The 17,704-nt window shown below is 39.6% G+C and overlaps 1 protein-coding gene across 1 annotated transcript in view; it reads left to right on the forward strand.

Annotated features, from left to right (window-relative positions):
- The first annotated feature begins 14,927 nt into the window (after positions 1–14,927).
- Positions 14,928–17,704, forward strand: part of MOCOS (molybdenum cofactor sulfurase) — a 257,223-nt gene continuing 254,446 nt past the window's right edge. The window contains exon 1 of the mRNA XM_066185278.1: positions 14,928–15,078. Coding sequence (XP_066041375.1) covers positions 14,972–15,078 — 107 coding nt within the window. The 5' untranslated portion in view covers positions 14,928–14,971. The remainder of the gene's footprint in view (positions 15,079–17,704) is intronic.

Genomic DNA, 17,704 nt, shown 5'->3' on the forward strand with positions numbered 1-17,704 from the left:
TGCAGGTGTATGTTTTCTGCTTCCATATGAGAAAAAATAATTACATTTCCATGGTATATGATTGCTGATGAATGCTTTCAGAGGAGAATGCACCTGAACACAAATATTAATGATGGAGGAAAGCATCAGTATAATTTCTTTCAGATTCTTATGGACCTCCCCCTTTAGATTATGCTGTGTTTCTCTGTCCGCTTCTCTACATTAATACAGTTAATAATCCTGATCTCTCATTTATCTTTTGTAGAAGGGAGATCTCAAGGCCATGCCTGCACAGAGGCATAGCTGATTCGTTAGCAAGGTTTAGCCAGAGTACTTCCCCCTGAAAAAGTTTCCTGCAGTGGTACAAAAGGAATGGCTCTGTCACCTGACAGTAGTTGATTTCCTCTGGGTTTTTCTCATTTGAGCTTCTATGTCTGGCACAAAAGAAAAAAAATCAAATATTCAGCTTATTAAGGGGTTCAGACCTTGTCCTGTTTTTTAGCAATGTTAATCATGGAAACTTGGGTGCCATTACCTACCCCAGTCAAGGCTTTATTTTGTTTAGTACTGAGTGAAACAGTGTAGCTTTTAGAGTTAAAACACCATTCATTGCAGCCTGGGTATTTTTGTTATGTCACATGCCAGGGAGCAGTCCTGCCAGGGAAGATGACTAATGTCTCTGTGGTTGTCTACTTTATGTATGGCTCACAGGTTCCTAGAGGTGGACTCAAATCCCTTCAGAAAGAGGACTGAATTTAACTGAAGTCTCCTACATTCAAATTTTTTAGCTGTAGAGCTGTTTTCCACAAACGCAGAGCTGCCTCACTTCCCCTCTCATTTTGTATGGAGCCCAGCTTATGAGGCAGCATCAGCAGGGCGGCTCCAGGTTTGCAGACTAGAGCTGCTCAGGGCACGGCTGGGGGTTTGTGGGACCTTTGTCAGTGAGTATCTGAGCACCTCTGGTCTTCAGATGTCTTCAGGGTGAGCTGGCAACTTAAGCAGGATGTGTGGAGCTTCAGTTGCAGCTGTAGGTGCTTGGCAGACCCTTTTGTAGATTAAATAGCACCTAGACATTGAGGGGCTCACCCATTGGTGATACCAGTGGGATTTAGGACATGATCTCACATTCAGACTGCACCCTCTTGGGGGGTTGTGTCCTGCTGAGGTTGTGGACAGTCAGGGCAGTTTGCCCCTGTGTGAGTTGCAGCTCAAACCCTCTGCCCAGCTGCCCTTAGGGCTGTAACACAGTGCCTCTCTATCCAGGCAAGCTTGAAACTAGGCAGCAAATTCTGAAACCATGTGGTGCTATCACCTAAGTTTCAGTCCTTCAAAGCTATGGTCATTGTAGTTCTGTATGTTTGAGTACCTGTATTCATGCTCCCATATATAAATCAGCCAAAATCAGCCAACGTGGTAGATGCTGCTAGTGGATAGCATAACTCCAGACACAGTGGGAATTTTAATCTCCTACTGATCCTGCAGACCAAGGCCTCCAGCCTGACTGTACCATGAGTAACGTGAAACAACAGTGGCTTTTTTCTCCAGGTAATGAATGTGCAACACGTTGAACTATTTAAATCAATAATTTTATTTTCAGCTTTGTCAGATGCATCCTATGTGTCCAAAGACACATCCTCACATTTTATGTTTTCCCGTCAAGTTGGGTCCAGCACAGGCAACCTGTGATAGAGAGACACTCACTGACCTAGCGAGAACCGCAAAAAAGAAATTGAAGACAAATCCCTGACCCAAAGGGCACATTTTGAGTGGTAAGAGACAGTAGTTAGGCAGTAACCCCTTTCTGCACATCCTAATGCTTCATGTGCTCTGTGGCACACAGGGAGGAACAGCTGAGCTGGGCAGCCCAACTTTATCCAACTATGTCCAAATAGATTTCAAACAAAACCCCCACTTATAAAAGTTGTCTCGACTTTCACTGATCTTAATAACAGCTACACAAGAACATCAAAAGAGAAGAATTTGGCCCCATAAAAGCAAGGAATAACCCATTTATGGGTCTTATTGTAAGGTAGTAGCAGTTTAAAATTACAGTCATTGTGTGGCACAAAGAGCATTCTGAACAATTCATTCCCTTATGGATGTGATTTAAAATTAATTCATTCTTCTGCCTCACTCCATTATTGCCAGCAAACCAGTGATGTGGAATTACTTACTTCTAAGCCATATGGTCTTCTGAGGACAGATACCTCCTTAGCCTACTCTAATTAAAACATTTCATGTATGAGAAGTTCACTCTGATTTTTAGTTTTTTTGTTAAATAACTGAACAAAAGGAAAAGTGAGGTTAGGGGATGCTTTCTGTTTTTCTCATTAACCATTTTTTTTTTAAATCAAAGGGGATGGCGTCCCAGCATGTCAATGCTCTCTAGAAAAGTATTAGAGTATTTTGGAGGAGAGATAAAATGGTTTTAAAACCCTATTTTTGATTTGCACGCTTCTACCTAAAAATGTAATTCTTTAACAGGATTTCTTGTCACAGAGTCATTTCTGCACATGATTGTGTGAAGAGCATCTAGACCTTGCTGACTCATATGGCAAATATTTCTTGATTTTCTTAACAGCTCAGGTTTTAAATTTTTTTTCTGTTGTTTGGTTTTGTTTTGTTTTGTTTTGTTTTTCTCTCTGCTGTTATGTTTCCTGCTGTCAAGAATGGAAAAAATCCAGTCGACTATGCTTCATCTAGCCTACAGCCAGATGAAGAATATAGAGAAAGCAGTGGTAAGAAGGTCAAAATATTACATTACCAAGTTCATTTGTAACATTTTCAAAGAGCAAATTCAGTGTCTTGAACTTAGGAACATTTTAAAACTATTTCCTGCAATATATTTTTATGTGAAAAATAATAAATCTGCATGGTGCTTGGGTGGAATTTTGTGTTACAATAATCAATCAGAAGTACATTCTGTTAGGATATCAGTGGATGTATAAACTACACCAAATAGTCCCCACAAGAATTCACACATTCCCTTCCAAATGTATTTTTGCTACTTTTCCACTATTTTATATGTTATTGATTGAGTATTGTTTCCATCTTTCTTTTTCTTTGTAATTTCCCTCTATGGCAGTATAGTGTTTCACAGAACACCTTTCCCTGCCACTGGGTAGAGATCCCATTTTGCAGCTTATGCCTACAATTAGAGGGGGAAAATGAGAGGTCCTATTTGAATTGCACATGGACTGCAGTCAGGATTCTTTCTGCTCTTTTCTTGCCTTTAAAACAAAATCAGTTCAATGTTTATGTGTATTTATAACAAAAGAGAAACTGGAAAAAACTCTTCCATGCAATTTCTGTTGACCTTCGCTAACAGTGAAAAATAGAAGTCTTCACAGGGCTCAAGAAATAAATAGAGGTTTGAATGTGCAGACAGACATTTTGGACATCTCCACAGTCTCGCAGCAATATTTATTTATTTATTTACTTACTTACTTACTTATTTACTTATTTTAAGGCAATCAGTAATTCTGCACACACAGAGAAAACCTTGAATTTGTGACCCATGTGAAGGCAGGAGGTGTTGTTTACTGGTCACTTCCTCTAACCTTGGCAATTGCACTGAAGAGGATTAAGAGCATCCATTCAGCCTGTTAATGCAAGCCCTCCTTGCAACTCACAGCATCCTTCTCAGAAGCAGTGGCTGCTGATATCACTCCATCTCAACCCACAGCAACTCTTCTGGTTAATCCCAAGCCAAAAAATTCTCTCTTACTTCTGAATATGAATGCCTGCAGAGAGAGTTAAAGGAATAGAAAGAATGCAAGTTAGATTTCCATTGTACCTGACAAAGGCATGACCTCCTGACATATACATGGCCGTGTAACACATCTTCTTCTTTTCCTGCCAGCCCTGTGCAAAGATTTTACACCCCGTACCTTTAGGTTATCATGCCTGCCTCTAATAATTCATTCTCCCACAAGGTCTAAGAGAATATGGATAAACTCAGTACTAAGAAAAAAACCTGTGAAATAAAGCAGGGAAAGAAATCATACAGTTTAATGTGTGTTTGGGTGCCCCAAATGATAGTAACTTGTTCACTCCATTACGCTGCACACACATGCATGTTTATATTTGTTAACATAATTCCCTTAGCTGTTTAAAGGTTATAGTTAGTGTTCCACATTTCTTTACAGAATGATTTATCTCTACCCACAAGGGAGGCTCAAGAAATACAGCTGACAGCTTTCTGTATAACTGCAGCCCACTTAGATCATAATCCCAATTTTAGGAAATATCTTTACCAAGCTCAGTATGTTCATAATGATGAAATAATTATATCAGTGTTAAAATTCATCCTTTTCCAGTAACAAGCTGCAGAACTCTTGAATGCTCCCTAGGCTAAGGTTCACAATCTGTTTAAATTGGCCTTTCATTGCACAAGTAAACAGCTTTAATTATCTGGGCAAATAATCAAAGTATTCTTAGATCTGAGGGCAAGGTTATATTAATCATATCCTACCTCTAGAGAAGGTCCAATCCTATTGAGCACTTCATGAAAATACAGAAGTGCTTACTCCATAATAACACTAGCCTTCACAGTTTATGAAAATATTATGTGTGTCATAATGTCAGTTCTGTGAAGCTGGAGCTTCTTAATAACAAATTACTGAAGGTCAGTTTATACTATCCAGCAAGAAGAACTGAATATTCAGTTCATATATGTACCACTTGCATTTTTCACAAGTAAGAGCTGCCACTGAACAAGGTGCCTACAATATATATGTGTATATGCACATCACATGCCAGAGGAAGGTAGAGCCTCAGTATAACTGGTTAAGTTGCTTTGGACTTACCCTGAGTCATCTGGAAAAGACAGAGAGAGCACTGCAGCACTGAGATTAATGGCTGGGATTAAAACCCCTTTCTCATTTCTCTCCCTTTGCCAGTAAATCTGCTCCAGAACTCATTTGCACAATACTTAAGCAGAGGAAATGACATTGGTCAACAGGTGCTATACCGAACCTGAGATTTATTGAGGACTACATTTATGGGTTTGCCTTGTCAAAGGCTTCCAAATACCTTGCACAGTGCTGTATTTATTACATTACAAGTCTGATATGGCTTTCCAGTTACTTCTATTATGTGAATTCAGAGGAGAAATAAGGTAGAAGTAAATATACTGTCACTTTTCCAGATGAATTGTTCAAAATGTTAAACTTGCCACCTGAAATTTATGGCACTGGGAACTAAATTGCATGATGATATATATTTGGAAACGTGGGGGTTTTAACTTTGTCTATTGTGATATACTGCCTTGACAACATCCCTGTGGAGTTAAAACAATGACCATGTTGTTATATTACTTGTAACAACTTTGAAAGGAAATTAAGTGAAATGTAAATTCAGTGTGTTTGAATTAACTTGATTTATTTGGAGATACCTTTGTGACTGATAAAAAATGGCCTGGTGAAACCTCTGTTCCCCATCACAGTTTTTCTTGACTTTCCCCATGGAGACACTGTAGGAGAGCGATCCCTATTTCCTTTACATTATATTTTTCAAAGGACTTGTACTTTTTGTTAGAGACAGATTTTCAAAGTATTTCGGAACATTTAAGAGAGAGAGGCTCTTTCAAAGGTGCTTAGATCTCATTGTTTTCAATTGTGGTGGCAGACAACATGTGAAGGTGGGAACAAGTATGCATTTAGGAGGGTGTTACCCAGCCCCAAGGATGCACATTTTGCTGTGCTGGGCTCTGTAGTCTGCTGCTTTTTCCTAGATTTTCAAATACTCTCTCCCTTGTGTGTAATTGACCAAATGGGTCAGGTGTGTTTCTGGTCCATGTGTCTGTTCATGAGCTACTTTCAGTTTGATGGACAGTCAAATCTAACAAAGAGCACCCAGACACCTTTGGGCATCTGCTTTAGCCACAGGGCAGAGAAGTAGGAAGCAAAAAGACCCAAAATAGGTCTGAGAGACTCATTCCCTCCAAGTGTGATGTCTTGGTTTGGGAAGACAGGTATCCGCCAGGTAAAAGCTGGAATTTCCCTTGGAATGGAGAGTGTAAACTACCCCCCCTTTTTTCTAATTATAAATTTACAGTCAGAGGCTCTTAGGCAAAAATTTTGGGAATAGGAATAGTAGTTCTTTACTAGTATGTGTTACAAAGCAAACAAACAAACAAACAAACCAACCAACCTCAAACAACTACAGCATTAATATTGAAAGAAAACAGTACCAAGAATCTTGAGGGCTTTGTTTCACAAAACCCAGGGCAGTTTGGTCTTGGTGCCCCTGCAGGATCCTCAGAGCACCAAGCTGAAACAGTGGAAAGTCCTGGGCTGGTAGCTGGGATGGCAGGGTGTCCTGGCAGGCAGGGGCAGGATGTCCCGGCAGCGCAGGGGGTGCAGGGTCACTCTGTAGCAAGAGGAGCAGTGCCGAAGAAGCCAAAGGCAAGGCAGAGCTGGCCCAGCTCCCGCAGGTGGCAGAGAAGGCTCAGGATTCAGGCCGAACTGGTGATAGTAGATTTCCCAGGACTGGATCCCTTTGGCCACAGTGAAACTCTTCCAGCCAGCAACAGCCCAGCCGTTCTCTTTCCCTGAACACCGAAAAAAGAACAGCCCACAGCTGCCTCAAGCTCTGCCCTTTACCTGCATTATCAACCCCTTCAAACTTTGTCCACCTCTTTGTTTCGGTTAAGTACTCTCAAGTATCCAACACTTGGTCTCCTTGGTAACTTATGGGGAAAAAATTCTTTAGAGGAAGAACGAACAAACCTAACCCCTAACGTGTGACCATCATGAGCCAGGAACCTGGTGGGATAACAGCCACTTTTGGGAAGGCTGTGCTGCATAAGTAGAAAGAATTGTGTGTAGTCACTCCCACTGTTTCTGTTTCCTTGTCCACCCCAACTTAAGTCCCTAGCAACACATGGACACGGAATGATATTGGTCCCCTTCATACCACTGGGGCACAGGTTGGGAATAACCTGACTCAGGTTGTCAGGGATGCCTTATCCCCTCCTCCACTTCCATTGGCTATGTCCTTGTGGCAGTGCCACAGTGGTAATGGTTTCAGCCCAGAAATAAAAGTAAGTGAAATTGAGGTTTTATCTGATTTTTTCCCAGTAGATACCTTTTTTTTTTTTTGATAAACATGTGAATGTATCTTAACTATGAACCAGAAGACGTATTAGTTTTGGACAGAAAAATCTTAAGATCTAGCTCAAAGCCCCCAAACAGGCAGAGCCTGTTTATTTAGATAGGGATTCGCAACAAGCCTTGTCTTACTAACTTAAGGTGCTTCATGATGTTGCCTGGGTTCATGATATTGCTGGTGTTACATAAAGCACCAGCAGTCACACAAGTACATATAAATCCCCACTTAAATATGTTTTAACTCCCCCAGTTTTAGTTGATTTACATTCTCATGACTTCAAGAACCATCTCATGACTAATTTGAATCCCTTGGCATTTCAATATATAGGGTTGGCATTTACTTGAGTCCTAAGCAAGGTGTCACACAAATCAATAGAACATACCTGGGACTTAGAAATCACTTTATTTCAGAATGATGAGACCATAGATATTAAATTAGTACAAAGCAACGCCTATGTCAGACCTGGAAAACAACAACATAAAATAAAGTGTTTATTATTCATCTTCTGTCTTGTTCTAATGACTTTGTCCAGTATCAATCCAACATGAACCATGCTGTTACTTCTTTGTCTTAAATAGTGAACTGTCCTGAAGTGGAGGGAATAAAGAAATTGAGGCCATCTATAACACATTTCAATAAAGCATGAGGGTGGTATTGGTTCTGTCACCTGCAGATTAAAGTAGCTGGTTTCATTATAATTTGATAGAATTTTGTTCTTGTTCTATTATTTCACTGTATTTTATTTAAAAGAGAATGAATTGAAGATATTTAAAAATGCATTGCCATTGTAGAAAAATGCAATTACATTAGCCTTCTGCTGATGTACTTCTGTCTCAATGGCAGAATTTGTCAGTTTTAACGTAGGTTTCACTCTCCACTTAAGAAGAGTGGGTATAGACTTTCCTTAAAGATCACCTGTGATCCTGCTCCTCTTGTTCCTGTGTTATCCTGTGTATGTCATCAACATAGGAAATTAGTCTCAGAACCAACGATGAAATGCCCATTTATTTCAGTGGGACAAGTATGTCTTTTGTGGGTTTAACGTTTGCTGCCTGACATCCCACAGGTATCTGAGTTTTGCAAAAGGACAAAGTGGAGACTAAGCTGATGATTTGGTTCGGGTACTTTCAGCCTCTTGAGAAATGTCACAAAGGGCCTCACTGAAAAGCCTGTTGAAATAAATGGCAAGACTCTGCCTCACATCAACAGATTTGAGCCCACCCCTCACATCTGTTATTAGCCTCAGAAACAGTACTAGACCCAAATTTACAAAATCTGGCATTTCAGAACTCACTGCAGTGTATCTCCAGTTACCTGTGTTGATTTGTTTCCTGTGGGGCATATGAAAAGTTGAATCAAGCTATTGTCATTATCTATTCCTGTAAATTATTGATATCTGAACTGCTGATGCTTCAGGCTGTGGTTACAGTAAGCATTAAAGCTTCCTGGAGTATTATTTTTCCTACTGGCTCTTGTCCCATATTCTGGCCTTGTTCACTTCCAGAAAAAGTAGTGATTGACAGATCATTCTTGCTTGTGTATATATGATTATTTGCATTCACTTCAGGAATGTCAGAGAAAATGCAATGGTAAATATTGATTTCAAGCGGGAAAAGGCAATGCTTTCTTTTAAGCACAAACATCTCTGTAGCTACAGTTAAATTTTAAAGTAAAATTTGAAAGAGTGTGCGTTTGCCTATCTGCTCAAAGCCAGAAATGCTTTTTCTAGGGTTCAGCAGCAGTCTTTCCACTCTTTGCTTTTCTGTTGGCCATAGAAAAGCATCAGCTATGGCATTCAGGGAGCAGTAGGTTTGAGCTGGCTATCCGTGCCCAGAAGGAAGGAGCTAGATTTTGTTTTGCTAGGAAGAGAATGGCCACTGCAGATCAGGGAGGATCCACCCTCTCACCAAAAAGCAAACAAAGCAGAACAATTATTTCAGAGCCTTTCTGTTGTTGACCTCATATGCCAACACCAGAGCTCTGACAGAGTACATGAGTACTCTTCCATGGTGTGGAATGCTGTGCGTGCTAGAGAAACCTGACAGCACAGCAGTAAATTATTATGTGTAAAGCTTCTGGGACAGATTACTCAACCTTATTTTCCCAAGGAATTTTATTATCTCCTGTCGAGGAAAACATATTACAGAAACCAAGGGCCCTGTGTGTCTGCAGACCTCTTCCATAGATGTAATACTGAAAGTTTGGGGATGGTATAGGATACTAAGCAACCCATGTCACTGTTCACATCAACAGTAATTATGAGTACTTGGAACTCAAAAGATTTAGTTGATTTATTTGAGGTCACACTGAAGCCTGTAGGTGAATTGATCCATGACATTTTTATGGGGCTAAAGCTGGTGTTTGGTTAGGCTTTTCTTTTCCTGGTAACCCATGCTCAGATTGCACAGAGCACTGGCCCCCTCCCAGCAAAGCATTTAAACACAATGTGGAATATGAGCATAAAATCCATAAAGACAGTGCTTGACTTAGTAATTCCATGGGGATTCAGGTTACATGTGAGCTTTGCTGGAATGGGCATGTGATGGGATCTCTTTGCTTCCTGGTAACAAATACAAGGAGAGATATTTGCCCTCCTAGGAGAAGGCATGAAATTGGCTCCAGAGTGCTGATAATCTCCCTGGAGATTTCAAATGTTTTGGGGGTAGCATGTTGCCCATGTACACTCCTGAAGCACCAGCAATGTCCTTGCAAAAACAGCATTAGTGTCAGTCTGAGGCTCTCCATATTTTCCTTGTTTGAAGCACAGTGCTGCCAGGACAGTTTGGATCCCTCCCTTGGCATGCCCCTGCCTCCTGCTCTCCTGTATCTCTGTGCCATCTAACCTGATCCAGAAACCCAGTGAGCTCTATCTGCGGGCTGCGGGGGAAGGGGAACATTGCTGTGGAAGTAACAACTCTTGACATTCAACTCGAGGAGTGGGAAATCTGTCACCACACCTTCTGCTAGCGCGGGGGAAGCTCTGAGGCTTGAATTACACCCTCTGTCCTGAAAGCCAGGCTTAAGCGTCCCGCAGGAAGCTGACCTGGACTACCCCATGGCCACTGTACAGGAGGATATTTCGCAAGGCAACCATATGCTGAAGCTGATGTAGTGGCTTGTGTGACAGCCTTCTCACCAAGGAGAGTGGCAGATATCTTGAATGATGTCTAACAGTAGCCAGATTTTAACTTATTAATCTTGCAGAACACTGATGAAGTCATGTTTTGCTTTATTTGATGTGGTGGAGTTAGCTTTTAACCAACACTGATGATGCCAGCTGTCTGTATATGCCAGTCTACTTTTTGACCACTATTTAAAATATTTCATGCTGTTCTTTTCCTATCCTAATTTGCTCATCCTTGCTCCTGTATAAGATTATAAAAAGAATTTCCTTCATCTTCTATTCATCTTTCAACTTACAAGAGCCAAATATACTTACAAGTATCTGGGTCTTTCAGCACTAAAAAGGGAGGGAAAAGTGATTATTATTTACTGCCCTTCTGATACCAGAATTAAACTGTGCCTTGCCAGGCTTGCTTAGCTGGCACTAGGAAGATTAATACACCCACATTTGGCTTACTCAAGTTACAGACTGTTTACGCTAACAATTTGGAGAAAATGACACCAGTGGTCTCCAAGAAGTGAAATGCCAACACAACAGATTTTAAAATCTGCGAGAAATAAAAAAAATGGGCCTTGGTAGGAAATGAAAGCCTTGCATGCTGGATTAATAAGAGGAAACTGTTCACAGTATATAAAACACAATGTGTGTCCAGGACCTGCTTGCTAATCCAAAGCTATACTGGAGCTAAAAAGTTTGACTTTTTCTATTGCTAAATTTCTGGGAAAGCCAGGCACACCAGTATGTTAAAATATTCCTTTAAAATGGCATTTCCCTGCACATATAAAGGTCTTTTTACAATAAAATCTGCACTTAAATACATATACTGAAAGTGCTTCTGCATATATTTAATTCACCTGTATAAAGAAATTCTTGCAAGATGAAGGCCTGAAAGTATATGTTTTTTACCTTTTTAGTCCTGACCTTGCATGAGGGAAGAATGGGATTTTCAAGTATGCTTAAGAAAGCGAGATATGCAGTTCTCCTCATTTCTCAAAATGGGGGCCCAGTCCTTAAAGATATCTTAAGAAATTTTGACTAGACTATTTCAAGGAGGGAAAGAGTCTGCAGCTGCAAGCCTGACAATACACACAGTTTTTAGAGAAAGGTAAATGTACTGAAGGAACCACCAAGAGAAAAATGGCTTAACAGTTGCAACTGCAATACTGAGTGTACTTGAGCAAACAGCATAATTGTACATGCCAAGCACTCCAGTGCAGAGCATATATTTCTATATCCATGTGGGGAGGGAAATGTGTAGTAAATGACTCACCCTCACTACCTTACAGTCCTCACACCATGTTTTCTTCTAAATTATTGTGATTACTCCAATAGTCTATAAAGAATCTATTATTTGTACATGACAATACATTAAACAGGAGAGTGTAAAGGATAGTTATAGAATTAAAGACCTGCAGTAAGTTTTCATAAGAGTTCCAAGGACCCCTTTATCAATAGTGCCCATATCATTCATGTTTCAACACTATTTTTTATTTATGGCACAATCTTTAGCCTGCTGGAGCAGCGAAAAGATTTTCTCTGAGAACAGCATAGGCATGCTCAACTCCTAACCTTACAAATCAGAGACTGAGTTGTTTCCGAAAAGAATTTCTAAGTGGGATTTTTGGAATAACTTTCCCCTTTTATAACTCCTAAATTCTCTCCTCAAGACCATGGAAACCATAGGGACATGCAATAACCTGCTGTAACCCTGTTTCCAAAATTTCTAAAAAAGTCATGGAAATCCATGTCTCTTCCAAAAGCCACTGAGAATTTTTCAACTATTCCAAGATGCATTGTCAGTAATTACAGTTTGAATGTTCTCAGGTGGAAACTTTCTCACAAAACCCTGTGACTTCCAGCTCAGTCATGGTCTCTGTCATTTCTGAAAACTGCCTTCAGTGCCCCACTGCTGTGCTGACCTCAGAGCAACAGTGCAGCCCAAATTGGGCATCAATTGCCCTGGCACAGTACTCTCAGACAGAGCTATCTGGGGAAAGGGAGTCCTTAAAAAAAAATGAAGGCAAACAAAAACAGTTGTCTCAATTATAATGGCACAAGCTGTGATGTTTGATGATGACTGATAAGGTGAAATGGGATGCTAAGTATGGTCCCTAAAAATCTGTTTCTAATCTGAACATGTCTAGTAAATATCAGTAAAACATTGGCATTATGTATAAAAGTTGTCAGAGAAGCTCAACAGGGATTTGTTGGTTAGAGTGAAGTCCTTAGCCATAGTAAAGCACCATAGGAGAAAATATTTCCCTGTAGTGCATTATCTATGACATGATAATAGGTCATGACAAATGATCCTATACAAGGAGCAGATATAAAAGCATAGGTCTCAATCTCTCCCTCATGTGCTGAGGCTTTCAGAAATTTTATGGAAAGATTATTTCCAATAAACTTTAATTTAAACTTTAAAAAGAGCTGCTTTTACTAATCCTCTTCTTGCTGACCCAGGTAACTCAGGCTGTACGAGGTGGTGGATCTTCAGGCACTGACAGTCTGTTACTGTGACTTTACCTGCAGGAAACATTATTGGGAAACTATTGCCTAAACATATGTGGTGGATAGCCGTAAGGTCCGAGGTGTGACTCTTCACACCCAAGCAGCAAGCAGAGTGCCCAGATGCTCTGATATCCACTGTTGCAGCTTAGAGAGTGCAAAGATGACAGAAAATGAACTCTGGTTTTGTTTAGCATCATCTGGAATAAGATACAGGATGTCTTGAAACAGCAGTAGGCACACATACCTCTCTGTTTAAACAACACTGAAGTGAAAAGAGAAAACACTGAGAGAAAAATCCACAGCCCCTCAATTTCAGCAGCATCTTACTGAAATACCAAGTGGGAGAACAGAATGAGGAAATGAATGAATGCAGAAATGCAGAAAGAATACACACCAAGATGGAGTTTAACATGTTTTGGGAATGACTTAAATGCAACCTGTAAGATCAAAGTAAAATGAAAGTGAAATGAAATCTTTTTTTTTTATTTGGAAAAATAGATGCCTAAAGTACTCTCTCTTCCCTTGATTTGAGTGCAGATCTTTGCATTTCAGTGTCTATCAGCTACATGCACTAGCAAAATTAAAAATTACTCTATTCCTATAATAGTCTGCTTGGGCTGGGCTACACTGCGTATCAACAAGACTCACAGACTTATCTGCAGCTATAAATTTTGCTCAGTGTCACTGAGAACATAAATTGAAGACAACGGAATCTCTGTGGATATAAGAAACATCCCAATTTATTCCACAAAAATTTAATTTCCTTAGTTGGAAACCACAGAAGCTGGTTGAGTTTACAGGACTGTGATTTAATACCAATAATATGAGAGCCCAAACTATAGAAATTAAGAGACAGTAAACACAGATGTCTCCCATGCCATGTTTGAGGTTTATTTTACAAATACATGAACTCTGAACTCCAGAGGAACAATCTTATTTATATATGTAAATACAACACGAGTGAGATGGGATATTGGCATATTTGGATGGAAGTTCTGGGGAAGAGCCCATATAATTTTCATCTTATGTCCCAAATTAAATTTGCATTTTTTACCTGGCTTGGATTTAATTAAACTTTATTTCTTTCCTACTTCCTTCTTCATAGCTAGCAGGCCTCCCACACCTTCATGGTTCTTGAAGAGCTGCCTTATTTTTTCTTAAAAATAAGAAACTTAAAAGACAGAGACTGTGTGCTCTCTCTAGAATCAAATCCTAACTACCAGTTGCTCTGACAGCTCTACCTGCAGTGTACATTTGATACCTTCTGACTTTCAATCAGCCATAAGATATAGTGACAAGATGTTTGAACAGTGAGGATTATAATGGATCAAAACAACACTTGAATTCTTTGTCAGCATAATAAGAAAGCAAGAGTGGTATTATTACCTTACACTGTCACTTTTATGAGTAAGAACTCACTGCTCCCACAGACTTCCTCACTTGATTGTGGGTGTCTTTTTTGAAAGACAGACAAATTGAAAACAGTTTAGAGATAGTAAAGTAACAGTAAATAGTAAAATAAGATTGTATAAGGAAAAAATCAGAGTTGGGCATGTCAGGTCAGGAAATTAGTTAATCAAAATATAATTTCTACATTAAGCATGCTACAGTCATGGTTGATTAATTTAGAGAGGAAGATAAAAAACCAAAGCTTCAAGCAGAGAGGAAAAATGTAACTTTGATATTAGGGAAAACTTCCCAGTACAAAGCAAAATTGACAAAGAATAAACTTTCAGGAAAGACTGCATAGTAGCAATCATTGCAGAAGCTCAAGATCAGATCAGAAACCCTCACCTATTTAATATGTGTTAAGGAGAACTGAATCATACCTGCACTTTAGGAGGATAACCCAAGCCCCAGCCTTCTACCAAAAGGTTCTTATCAATAATCCTCACAAGTAGCCTATCTTAAGCTTTTGTCTTAATATGAGCCACAAACTCTGTTTAGCACAGGATTAAGTATTAGGTTCTTTGAGACTTAAGAAATTAGAATATCCAAGAACAGTGACATTCCAATAAATAGAAAACTCATAAACACTTAAAAAGTGCATGCAGCAGTTAATGAACAGGACCAACAGCAATTTCTGAAGTTGCTTAATGGGATTTAACTACAGACAGCCTTGTTGATAGATCACACCTGACCATCCTCTGAGCTTTTATAAAATGCAGATGCCTGCAAGAGCATTATAAATGCTGATGGTGTTCTCCTTTACCTTTCCAGTTCTGTGCATCTGCCATTAAGTTTTGAATGTTGTGTTATTTGGATGAAATTGCTGCTCTGCTTTTCCTTAGCACACCAGCTACCTATCTGCATAACATTTGGTTTGCTGCTGGAATTCTGTCCTCCTTCAGAAGGTAAAAATTCTCCTCCCAAATATTTTATTCTTGTTAATTATTTCCTGACTTCAATGGAGTTACAGGAAAAGGATAATAGTGTCTTTATGCATGACTTCAAGTTTTCTGATTCTGCTTGGTCTATGTGATCTGTGCTCTATATTGCTGTCACACTTCTGAGTTTCAGGTAAACTTTCTAAGAGAGAAATAGAGAGAAATGTGCTCTCATTGAAGCAAAATAAATAGATAAAAATGTGATGCAACCATTTAAATACATGTTAAAACTTAGAAGCACACCAACAGAGGAACAGTTTAATAGTTTTTGCATAAATTATTCACAGATTTTCAGATATCTTTTAAAATGTTACCTCTGTGCATTGAAAGCCTGTTTACAAAAAAAAAAAAAGAAAAAGAAAAAGCTAATGTAAAACCATCTGGGTTATGCTTTCATTTAAACTGATGTGAACTTTTAGCTCATTAGTGCAGAGTCTTCCTAGCCCTGAGGTTTATCTCTATTTGTCTTTCTGAAAAAGAAGTCTGGCCTGTATCAAGTTAAAGTAAAAGGCCATATGAATCCTGAATGCTTTATGATGCTGTCCTAGTGTCCTTTCTTGCCATTATAGAAAACAAGTTTCTGTCTAGATTTTGCTTTATATAGGCTTGAAACCCTGAGTCATACAGCTCATGGTGCTTCAGGTTTGTGTAGTAACAGCCAGCTACAGCAGAATGGATAATAAATCCTGTAAGGACAGAAGAGAATCACAAAATGTCAATGCCCCAAAGATGTATAGGCCCCCTTCCACTGAATTCTCTTGACCTTTTGAATGAAGTTAGGAAGAGCAGGAGCAAGACAGGTGATGTTAAGATTTGTGGTGAAGGAGAATGAATGTGGATTTGCCTAATCAGGTGGCTGCGTATTACAGCTGCAGAGATTTTTAAGGACAAGCTGTTAAAAGTTATGCAAAGACTTAACCATTTTGCAAGTTTAAATGAAGAGTAAATATTTGGTGATGGAGGAAGCATTTTTAGATTGCAAATGAATGGTTTGAATATTAGTTGTGGTGTTGTACATCATGTGCTCAGCCTTGTTCCTCCTCCAGCACTCTTCCCACCCTTTTGGTGTTCAACCACCTTTGTACCTAATGCTGTGTCAGAGTTCAGTAGTAGTTCAGAGCTGCAGTATAAGGGACATATAGTTGTTTGCTGGTAAAACATGCTGCATGCCTGTAGATGTACATCTATAAGTAAGGTGAAAACTTAGTGTGGTAGCAGTTGTGTGCAAACATGAGACTCAGACCAACTATTCTATTTCTTCTCCAGAGAGTAAAAGGCATTTTCTCTTCAAAGCTTTCAGAAATTTTCTCTTGGGTTTATAGACTGATATTTTTTCTTTTCCAATGTACTTTTATGAACTCCAAGGTCAAATCATGCAGGCTGAAGTAGATAACAGTGTCTAGAGAGAGGATGACTCAGTTTATTTGGGTGGCACATTATGAGCTACTCATAGTTCCAGTAGTTTCTCTCAGCATGTCAGGGATTTGCTGGTGATATTTCTGCTTGTCTGTTTTCTCTTGTAGATTTTTATACTGTTTAAAAAAACCCAAACAAACAAACAAAAAAAACCACCCCCGAATCATCTTCACCTGGTTTATTAGGGAATGAGTTTTGATATTTAAGTGGCTGCTTATAATGAAGATGAAAGGTTTCTGTGTTCTGGAGATTAAGGATTTCTTTATTTATTGTTGAATATTCAATGTGCGTATTTGACACAAAACCCAGTATTTCAAGAGTTTCATAGCATATTTTGAGTAGAGTGAGCATGTGATGGAGACCTTGGGATGGTATCATTGGTGGTGCCAGGCTGCAGGGGTGGATTGTACCTTGTAGTGAGGCTCCCGTGGGCTCAGCCTTTCCAGGCAGGGGATGCAGCCCTGGTGGGTGTATAGCCACAGAGCTCCTGTTCCATGCCCCTAGTTCCTGCTCCAGACTTGCCAGGCTGGTGGGACCTGCTGTGCTGGTGGGGGCTGCCTAGCTGCCAGAGAGCTTGAAAGGCAGCTCAGCTTCTCGAGCTTGGTGCACAAGAAGGCTGGCATGTCTTCTTTGGGAGAGGTGGCACCGTCCTTCAGAAGGAACTCAGCAGGAGCCACCTAAGTTAATGCACATCAACTGCATTTGCTGTAAGTAATGTCTCCTTAAAAAAGGTTGTAATCTACATAACGAGTGGCCAAAGTATTTTATTCCCTTTTAGGAAGACAGACACGAGGGGTTTTTATGTATTTGTGCCTCATTGTTGCTAAACATAGAGCAGAATTCAACTGCCTTCTCACTCAGGACAACTTACAACTTCTTTTCAGCTGGACCTAATGCAATTCTAGAAGCTTGCTGATGTTTTTGTTAGGAGACAGGCATCCCAATAAATAATCTGGAGAGTTGCTCTATGATAGACTGAGTCACTGTTTTCTGAAATAGGCCAAAGATCATCTAATTTATATTCCTGATCTTCCATCTGGATGTCTTTAAAACCCTTTAAAACTTAAACTGTAAGAGAAAATATGCCTGATCTTGTCTCAGTTCTGAGCAGAGAGTTTTGATTCCTGGAATTGGTTGTGCCATTAAAAAGAGCATGTGATATTTTTTATGATGAGAT

The sequence above is a fragment of the Chamaea fasciata genome, unplaced genomic scaffold (genome assembly GCF_029207755.1).
Source record: "Chamaea fasciata isolate MVZ Bird 193981 ecotype frontalis unplaced genomic scaffold, bChaFas1.0.hap1 SCAF_1, whole genome shotgun sequence".
Lineage (NCBI taxonomy): Eukaryota > Metazoa > Chordata > Aves > Passeriformes > Sylviidae > Chamaea > Chamaea fasciata.